We start from the raw sequence: 10837 nt of genomic DNA, 5'->3' as shown, positions 1-10837 counted from the left end.
TGCGCTACTTTACTGAAGCAGTCAGACCTGCCTTGAACATTTCATGTAATATGTTTGTTTCTTGACTGAACAGTTGACAATGTGGCAGTGATGTGTGACGAACAGCAAGAAGCAATCAGAGTCCTCGTCTAAAAGACTAGCGATGGACCCCTGAGATAAACTAGAGTGTAGTGTGAGACTCAAAGAGTTCACTTATACCAAGGCAAACCAGTCTGCTGGAGCTGAAATAAATATTAGTGTTGAAATAATAAATGCTTTCTGGCAATTATGATTATCTAAATGACAGCTGAGATGACAGCTGCTGCCCCTTAGAGACTAATGTGCTGCAGCCCCATCAACACTACCGTTTTAATATTGAAGACATTATACAAAGCTTTATAACGATATTACTACATCAGAGGCAAGTGTAAAAAGTCTTTATTAACTATTTAATATGTGTGACAGCACAGTGATGAAACAAGAGAAGCAGTTTTCTAATGCTTTTATTGTGAAAATAATAGATGAGAAAACCAAAAATGAAAGAATAAAACATAAATATATGTCACCCCACTGACAAACTGCATATTTATTTTATTGTTTTCACTTGCTTTAAATCAGTACTGGTTTCTCATGGATATACAATAAACCATTGTAGTCGTCTGTGTCACACCGTTTCCTGTTAACAGACAAAGAATGAGAAGGAAAAGGAAAAGGAAGTCTTTTTGTTTGTCCTCCCTCTGCAATGATCAGTCCTTTTTTGGAAATGCTGTCTGATTTCTTAAATCCTGTTCTGTCTTGACCTGTACTCCTTCAGACCCCAGCCACCTTAATCTTCTGCGCCTCACTTCATCAAGCCTTTTTTTTTAAGCGCCCCTCCTTCCTGTTGTCTCTGTATAATCTCTTTCTCTCATCAAACCTTACTTTCTTCTTTTACTATCTTCTCCTTCCTGCTTTTCTTCTCCATCTCTGGCCTGAGTCAGTTCATGCTGAATAGCTTAGTCTGTACCCAAAGAAAAAACGCAGCATAAACAAAACCTCGGCAGGGGATAGTGATTGTCCTCCTCTGAATCCCCCCCTTGTTTCTGTCATTCCATCCAACCAGAGGAAGCCGCTCGGCCAGAAAAATCCAGGCTTTATCCCCACCCATCATCACTCCCTCCCTCCCATCATTTTTTCTCCTCCCACCTTTGAGCAGGTTTCCTTTTTTTTATTTGCAGACTTTATCATATCTTCTCATCTCTGTGTGGAGCGCAGCCCAGGTTTAAAGCAAACAAAGCGAGGTGTTAGGCTACAGTTACCTGAAGAAACATTAACCTGTTTATTATGGGTTGCCATGTACAAAATCCTTTTCTGTTTACCTGGTGCCACACAACACAATGTGTGATCAATAGCATTATCACTAGATGTCAACAAAGCTTACTATTCTCTTAGTTCATCTATTCATCACACAGGAGGCTTCTTTACAGTTAAATCAAACTTTATTTCAATATCGTCCATTCAACTCTAAAAAGAAGGTCCAACATCGATTAGAAATTAGTTAACAGACTGTGTTATGAAGTAGGTAAAACACGCACAACTGTATTTTATGTTTTTCATGAAACTTTTTAGGCAATTCACTTTCTAAATTATACAGGTGGATCTATGTATACTTCAATTTATGTACTTAAAATTATTGTAAACCACAGCACTCCAGACACGTCCTACCTTCCAGGCTGCCACTTGTTTCAGTTCATTCCAGTAATCAATGAATCAGCACAGACTTGAAAGTTGCTTGAGACAGGTAATCTATCACACTGAACACTCTGCTCAGTTTACTCTTAATCATTCATGTTTGTTAACGCAACATTACAGTTATGCTATGCTGTTGTTCTGCAGATATGAGCAGGGAACTTTTTCAAAACTGTCCTCCGTGGTGCATTCAAGGACATCCTGACGTTCAAGAATTGACAGCTACTCTGTCAGAAGAGCAAAACTGGGAGATTGACGAAACACAAACAGGGGCACCATGAAAAATAAATATGGATTTGGTTGTTTCTTCCATTAAAAAGTCTAAAATCTCAGATGTCAGAGTGCCCTTGAATGCAGGAAGAGTTATGAAGAGAGTTCCTGAATGCATTACCATGTTGCATTAATGTAGGAAACTTAATGTTGAATGTGATGGATTACTTCTCTCAAGCGAGTTACAAGTCACTACCTGTTGATTTTTATAGTGTACTGAAGTGAACTGGAACCAGTGGATGTCTGGAAGCTAAGAAATCTAAACTCTTATGGTTGAAATAAAAAGAACATCTGATTTTAAGGTAGTGAGTTAAGACATGCAAAACATCTGGAATGATTCTTTATGAAAAAAATATTATTTACAAGGTGGCCTAGCAGTGTGTTGCTGTAAAAATACTATGTAAAATTCTCTGTCTAATTGTGTAATCACTTAAAAGTCTTTATCTCTGTGTTTTCCTCAACATGGAGTGTGTGTTGTGTATGTGCACATGTTCTTGTTGGTCCCTGTTTTGGTCCAGTTTTGTCTTGAGAGCAGTCAGGTCACATTCCACCTAATGGCCAAGGTAAGAGTAAGAGTTTCTCCTTCCTCGCTGACTGGCCTTTCAGAGGACGGAAGGAGGAGGGTATTGGAGGAGCGTTTAAGCACTGCTTGGCTTCAGGGGTTGTTGATAATCTGCCTGGGTCTTCCGTAACCTGTCATGCCGGCTTGAGATGCTCCTTTATTTGTGCCCATTTGCAGGCCGATGACATTTCTGCCTTCGCTCAGCTGTTCCTCTGAGAAGTCTCTCCTGTTCTCTTGGGCTTTCCTGCAACATACACACAACTCTCAGTCCACAATGTCATTCTTCAGCACTGAAATGAAACCTCCTTTGTTTTACCAGACGAGGTCGTTCATGGGGTGGGGGGTTCTCATACTCACTTATGGAACCAGTTGGGGTCTCCTTTGTAATTCCCATCATCCTTTGTGACTGCCAAACTACCCAGAGCCATCAGGGTCCTCTGGACGGCAGCCAGGTCTTTGCCTGAGGACATGCAAAAAATTCAAATGAATAGAGCCCACACTAATCCAGGGATGAGACAGGGACTCTCCACCACTGCAGTGCAGTTTAATTTCCTCATTTATACAGTAATAACAAGACTCTGTTCTAACAATAAGATGAGTTCTGCTGGTTGTCTCACCTTCAAAGAGATCTACAGTCTGGAACATGTCAGTTTTGGTGACTCCATAGCTTTCTGCAGCTTTGAGGAACATGGAGATTTGCTCCATCTGCTTAAATGCCATGCCGGAGGTCTTGATGGTCTTGACCAGCTTGTTGGCTCCGCACAGGCTGTTGATGAGTTCACACAGCACCTACAGGCACACAGCAGTAGCAGATTCCTCTAAATATACTGTACACAATGTAAATTACACCGCTATAAAGAGACATTTGTGTTCAGAGAAACCCAACACTCACACATCCATCCTTGAGCCAGTTTTGGAAGCCAGTCTTGCCTGGCTCAGGTCGGCCCACACCAGGCTCACACTGGGCGACGATCCAGTCCACCAGCCTTTCCTCCAGTTCCGGGTCGTATTTCTTATCAATCTTGCTCTGAACCTCACGGCTCAGACCATAGGCAGGACCTTTGTTTGCCATGCTGATCCTGTTGGGAGGGAAAGTTAATGTTAGATAGGTGAGTAGCTCAGCAAACTTTACTCACTGGCAGCCTATTGTGTCCTTTTCATTATGGATATTTGATAGATGTAACAACATTCACATTCAAATCCCTACCCTGCTCACACCCACTGTCCTGGCCCACATTCAGAGCAAATAAGATTTTAGTCACTCTCTTCCTGTGCATGCGAGTGTGAATGTGTTTCGGTTGTGTGTTCTGTTTTTTGTGAGCTCCTATTAGTTTCAAACTTTCGGACTGAGTAAGCAAATTTTGTCTGGTCCTCCCTTCTTCAAGGGGAAATTTTACTGTTGCTATTTGAACTCTATCTAGCTAAGGCTAAAAATAGGTTTAAGTCAGGATTGGGGTAAGTGTTAGAATTATGCATCTAGCGTTGCTGGTTAAAGGAATACTTTGACATTTTTGGAAATATGATTATTCGGATTCTGGCAGAGAGTCAGATGAGAATATGCGAGAAGTTGATACCTCTGTAATGTCTGTGTGTAAAATATGAAGCTACAGCCAGTTAGCTCAGCTTAGCACAAAGACTGGAAATAGGGGGAGACAGCTAGTCTGACTCCATCCAACAGCAACAAAGTTAGCTAACTCTAAAGTTCACAAATTAGCATGTTATATCTCATTATTTTTGTCCATGCAAAAGCCAAAGTGTAAAAACTGTTGTTTTACAGTAAGTATTTTGTAGGGATTTAATAAATGAACTTTAATATATTAATTAGTGAGCCTTACAAATGTTTTCAGGTTTTTTTTTTTAACTTTCATATTCAACAGACAGATGTGAGAGTGGTATCAATCTTCTCGTCCAGCTCTTAACCAGAAAACAAATTTCCCAAAATGTCAGACAGTTAATTTAAAGCTAGAACTTCGGGACAAAGACAGCGGTCAGAAGAATTGAGGACAGAGGTACAAAAGTGTATGTGTGTTTCTGCTTCTCTATAATACAACAGAGTACACTGAAGCCTCTTCTTCGTTTATCGTAATGATATAATGTGCACATTTCCTCACACTATTTAATATTTTGTATATGGAAATTGGAAATGCCAAATGTCTTGAGGAATTTTGATCCTGCAGTTCACTGTAAGTAATTGTCTCACTTATTAATGCAGTATGAGCTTCCTTTTAGCTTCAGCAGAACTGCCCCACTCCCTGCATCCTGTTTGCTCATTCAGCTGTCACTTCCTTCCTCCCTCCCTGACAAAGGTAGCTATGTGTTTACAGGACTCTAAACAAAACAACACACTGCTGCTCACTATGGAAACGACCTTTAAGAAAACAATTCCATCAAGCCTAAACAGTGAAAGCATGAGACAGGGCGCCTTAGTAACCACCATAATGCACTTATTGCTTTTATTGATCAGAATCACTTAGTTACACATTCCTGTGACATTTGCGATTGTCTAGAAAAGCACATAAAATATGAAGATGTTTATAGCTGATACGACTAGCTGATAAGTCCTGCTGCTCGTACTTTTATTTGCTTCCTGCCCAAGTATGATACATACAGAATATATTTTGTAATTATAGTGAAAATGCATATATTTTCATTGTAAAAGGTTGGAAATACCATGTAGGATTGCGTGCATCTGTGCAAATCACATTTAACATGCACCATAAAGTACATTCGTCCCTCCAGGCCAGAACGGCACACCTATTACATCCCTTGCAAAACAGAGGCTTGTTAGTCTTACACAATATGTGTTGATAGTTTGAAAAATCATCAGTGTCTAACAGCTCCACACTGGAGCCCTAGTGCATAGATCACACTTGCGTCTCTGTTTATTGTCTGAGGTTGCATTGGTTATGTAGGCATGTGGATAAGAAGCCTCTTCCTGTCCATTAAGTCATTCCAAATCCAGTTTGTTACAGCGACAGGGGTGAAGTAAATATCCAAACATCTGAACTCTTGAACAGTCTCTTTCTCAATCAGAAGAGTTCTGTTTGTGGTGTCGGGGCACAGCCACAGAACATCCAGCAGCTGCAAACATCAGGACTTATCTCAACATGCAGTGAACAGTGAAGAATGATGAAGTCAAGCGTGTAACACTTCAGATTAACCCTGAGTCTGACCTGCACTTTGAGCTCTGAACTACACATGTAAACCACTGGTTGCATGTCACAAGATGAAGTCATGCCTCTGTCTCTCTGTCAGTTCCAGGAGTGATTTTTTTCTGAGAACTTGATTGTAAAACAGACTCCAGACAGATATAGCAGGGCAGGGACGGAGTGGGACTGGCCCATCAATGCGCTTTAGAAATGAACTGGGAGCGGCCCGGTAGCTTCTGGGAACATCTTGTAATCATAGAGTCGCAGCTACAACCCCCCACAAAAAGCAGGATGTCGATAACGGATGTGTGCTGCTGAGGTTACTGAGGTGATTCAGAAGTATGGAAAATAAGTATATTAAATTGATCATTCTTTGATCAATCATTCTGTAGACTTCAGTGTTCAATATGTAACCTCACACCGAATCAGCTTTCTGGCTTCTGTAATGACTATATAAACACTCTTACCTACTATATATAATTTACACTAGCATTTACACTGACATGTCTGATAAATGATATCACTGTTCAGCTACCCTTCCCTCCATGTTCGCCCATGTGCAGTTTGAGTGTTAAGTGTCTTACTCAGACTCAACTCCAGTTCTTACTGTTATAATAATCATTCTCATCACCCCGCCCAGATTCTTCTGCTTTTGTATCATAGCAGTTTGGAGTCATCCGTTACAAGATGTTTCACAACTTTCATGCAATTGCAGCAAGGCTGCATAAAACTACGTCATCGGTGGTTACACCATTTGAACTCAGTGAAATCTGATTAGAGAAAAGACTAAAAGGTTGCTCTGAAACCGTTGTGATATGAACATAATGGATCTAAAAGGATAAAGTAGTCAATATGATTATATCTGATATATCTGAGTACATGAGTGTGTTCCCTTTTGGTCTGCATGGTCCTAGCTGCTGCGGAGCCACACTGTTATCTCAATGCTCTTTAGTTTACCTTGTCACTCAAAGATAGCAAGAGCAGCCCAAACACTTAAAATCGCAGTTTTAAAGTTATCTCACAATCAAAAGCACATGCTTGCACATAAAACTTAACATTGGTACATAAATGTCACATCACGTGTAACAGACACATGCAGAGTTTTATTTCCATATCCTGAACGGGAGCAGTCTGGTGTTCAGAACATATATTGAAGTGAAAATGACATGTTATTAGACAGCACTGGCTACATGTTCAAGAGTCTCTGATGTGAGATTTGTCAGAGGCTGAACCTGTTAACACTCCCTGAAACTGTGAGGCCTCACATTTTGCCGCAGGCATTTGTGAAGAGAGCTGAGAGCTGAGAGGTAGAAAGAAAGAGGATTTCATAACACAAGAATTTTCGGACTCGTGGGTCATTTAGAGGCTATCTGTTCCGTACACAAAGAGATAAACTTTAACTGGGCGTTTAGCCTGCATGATCAAACATGAGCAAGACCGAAGGAGACAGAGAGCGAGGGTGGGGTGTGTGATACATTATACTTCATTTTTTTCTCATGTTTCCTGCACAAAGGTAGCTACAAGCTCCTCAAAGCAGCAAAGAAATCTTTTGACTGCCAGTGTAGAAACTAGAAAAACTGGAGGTTACTGAGTGAGGCCAAGAGACAAGAGTTTACTTACTTTGTGTAGTAGCTTTCAGGTAAGTACAGGTGGGTTTGAGCTCGTGTTGCTGCGTTCCCGCTCTTCTTCTTCTTCTTTACAACTCAGTGCAGAGTGCACTGTACAGGAGTGCCAGTATAAATACAGCAAAGACTCTTGTCTGAAATATATGACTTCACCACATTCAACAGAAAGAGAGAGCATGAGAGAGATACGCCTCCAGGTCCTCTTATTTCACTCTATGACCCGCCCCTTTGCTTTTTCTCCTTTTCCTCACTCAAATTGTAATTCCTTATTTAGGAGAAGGACGGGAAGGAAAAAGAGGCCATGTGACTGGAGAGTTTGGTGTGGTCACTGAAAAGAATTCTCCAAATTTCTCCCTCTACCGCTAAAGAACAAGACAGGATTAGGAGGAAAGGAGGGAGGGATGATAAAATCCTTGAGAACAGTGAAGTTTGCGGAGCACAGGAAGGGAGTTACAGTAATTAGAGAGCAGTGAAGCACATGTAGATCATTTACTGCCTTTATTCAAACGTGTGATGTTTGCGGCCTCTCAAATCTGTCTGAAACTGAAACAGGCAGCAGGCAGCTGTGGAATGTAAATCCCTGCACTGTGTTGAGCTTCATGTCAAAGCACAAAGAAGAGGAAGGAAAAGAACAGGTCATGACACACCACAACAATTTTTCCTAATAGCTGAAAATGTAAATCCATGACGAACCGAAGCGACTCTTGTCCCTGTGCACAGTTTCAGTACAGCCAGACGGTTTCTATGACAACAAGCCGAGACACTCCCTCCCAGGCATTCCAGTCATGTCAGCCCCCTTGGACAAGAACAAGTCAGGACCTGGCGGGGCATTGATGTGAAACCGTGACATCAGACACAAAACTGTGGGGAGTTGGCAATGTATGAAGTCATCGACTGGGCCCATAATGAAAATGAAGGTGTAAAGAGCTGCTGGGAATGTTTATGTCATCCATTTTTTGTGTCATATCAACAGCAGAACACCTAGCTACAATATTCAACCACCAGCATGTCCACAGGATTAATGATTACAACCTGAAAGTGGTTGATACAGCACATGCTGTATCTGCATGCAAGTTCAGGTCAGCTGCCGACGTTACTTCCACTGTCACCACTTTTATTTTTAAACATATTGTTTGCTTGATTTAATTTTTATTATAGGTAGATAATACATGGTGTAATCAAATGAAATCAACTTAAAAATAACACAAAAAGAAGAAGAACAGGGACATGTAATAATGTCTGTATCTACTTCTGTCGGTCTATACAGTAAATCTAAAGTACCCTTTTTGTGTGTGTAGCAGGTAGTGGGAGATCCCTTCAAGGTCACCATGAGGTTACGCCTGCTTCCTGGTTTTAATTGTTTGGGGAAGGTTATATATCAATCCTGATGCTGCTGCTCTCTCTCTCTCTGCTGCCTGGTGAGCCTGTGGAGTGCTGTCTCTGCTCGGTTTGTTCTGTTTAGTGATTGTGTTAGTTTAGTTATTGTGTTTTAACTGTTTAGTTAACAGTTTTGCTCAGTTTTGTTGTTTAATATAGTGCTTTGCACTTAGCCTTGAGTTAATTTGGTGTTTTCTGTTAGTTGTTTCTTTTGTTTGTACGCTGTTGGCCCTTCTGGCATTCATTTGGTTATTTTCACCCAAGAAGGTTTATCCTTGCTGTGATCTAATACGTGTTTTTCTGTCCCTGTGCGAGTGCTGTAGGTGCGACAGCGAGTGTGGCCGGCCCGACGGTGGAGGGTTTGGTGGTAGAGTTCATCACCTGTGCTTCACCACAACCCCTTAATAGTGTTTGGTAAATTGTGCACTTCCTTCACTTGTTTATTTGCATCCCTTTTGTTGATTTGCTGTGTGGGTGTGTAGGGCACTGGAGTGTGGTGAGGTGCTCTCTCCCAGTGTGAATTTTCAGATTAGACAGATCAGATCTTGAAGCACCTCTTTTTATATTTTCTATAGTTTTTTAAATTACCAACTTTAATAAATTGTTGTTTTTATATATTGACTTTTTAACCTTTGTTGTTGAATAAATTTGTAATCTTGTGGGAAATCTTTGTCTCGGTCCATTTACTTTTCGTCTGTATCGTTAAGGGATCTGTGGACTAACTGGTTTTTAAAGAGGTGAGTGGCTCCTAAACTTTCAGTTAAATCCAGGTCTTGCCACGTCCCAGCCACATTCGGAAGATTTAAAATACCTCTCGTGCATGCGAGAACTGCGCCATTAAGATTTTCTGGATGAAAGGCTTGAAATAAAAATTAAGAACGGAAAACAATAAGTTAACTAAATCAATAAATATAACAGGATTCATACCCAAGCCTTTGTGAATGTCCTATTTGTGATTCATTCTTCCATCACACTTTGTTCTCTCTCGCTCGCACTCGCTCGCATCTCACTTGACTTCCCAAAGCTTTTCTGGCAGAAAGCCTTCAGCGATTAAAATACATTTCTAGCCAAAAGAAGGAGCAGAACTAATGTTTTCAGATGAAAAAAAATTATCCTGGCAAAAAAAGCCTTTCAGAGCTTCTGTAATATTTTTTTTGAATCAGCTGTTTTAATTTATTTATTTTAAATCTTCCACATTTTACACTTCTGCCTTTTTTAAAAAAATCAAACCCAGCTTTTGTTTGTTCTTTTTACTTAAGAGTCAGTTTTAAGTACTTTTAAGCACTAGTCAGTACTTAAATGTTAGAAATCATTTAAAAATGTTAATTGAAATATTGAAATGGACAGCCCAAGAACACAAAGAAAAAGACAAACATTCAAAAATGAGAAGCTGGAACCAGAGAATTTTTGGCATTTCCGCTTTAAGAGATATAAACAATTAATGGATTATCAAAGTTGTTAGATACATTTTTTTCAATTGTCAAATTGATTAACCAACAAATGTTCCAGTTTGATATTTAAGTATCCATGAACAGATGGATGTATATATGTATTTTTATAGCAATACTTCATTTTTGTTGCAACCTCATCTGGTGTTGAGACTCATCCTTGGACCCTATACTGATATTACATTTATGTCCATTACTTTCTCATGCAAAATGGCTTTATCTGAGCCTCAAATGAAGTTGAAGATGAAGTTGTGATGCAGTCTGCAATGACCAATGGAAGAAAATACTTATACGAAAGTATCCTTCCAGTTTAAGGTACTTCTATATATGTCTACACTTCTTCTCCACTACATCTCAGAGGCACATTCAGCTGACAGCCATAGTTACTAGTTACTTTGTAGATTAAGAGACATACAGTATATAGCATGCTTACAATATATAATACTTTTGTATAATTTAAGATACAGTATATATATAAAATAAATAACTTTAACTTGACCAGCTAACACATTAAATTGCTGCTTACATGTAAATATCTAAACTCATAAATGGGCCATTTTGCATAATGAATGCTTTTATTTTTGATACTTAATTAAAAATGTTTAGTTTTAGTTGTAATGAAGTGTTTTTGGACTTTGGTATTACTATCAAAGTAAAGGCTTTCCATTGGCAACAGACCCTATCTAGTGAATATACCGT

The 10837-nt window shown here is 39.7% G+C and overlaps 1 protein-coding gene across 1 annotated transcript; it reads right to left on the bottom strand.

Annotated features, from left to right (window-relative positions):
* Positions 1–466: 466 nt before the first annotated feature.
* LOC111653993 (transgelin-like) lies at positions 467–7477 on the bottom strand. The gene is made up of 5 exons (XM_023404802.2): positions 7309–7477; positions 3432–3618; positions 3157–3328; positions 2897–2999; positions 467–2783 (listed from the first exon to the last, which is right to left on the bottom strand). Exons 2-5 carry the CDS (start codon positions 3609–3611, stop codon positions 2633–2635), a joined length of 606 nt encoding a protein of 201 aa, XP_023260570.1. The 5' UTR covers positions 3612–3618; positions 7309–7477; the 3' UTR covers positions 467–2632.
* Between the last annotated feature and the right edge of the window lie 3360 nt (positions 7478–10837).

Source organism: Seriola lalandi, unplaced genomic scaffold (genome assembly GCF_002814215.2).
Source record: "Seriola lalandi dorsalis isolate HSWRI2012SDOR001 ecotype SW California unplaced genomic scaffold, Sedor1 jcf7180002054256, whole genome shotgun sequence".
Lineage (NCBI taxonomy): Eukaryota > Metazoa > Chordata > Actinopteri > Carangiformes > Carangidae > Seriola > Seriola lalandi.
The sequence above is the reverse complement of the archived record's forward strand: the minus strand, read 5'-3'. Positions and strand labels throughout refer to the sequence as shown.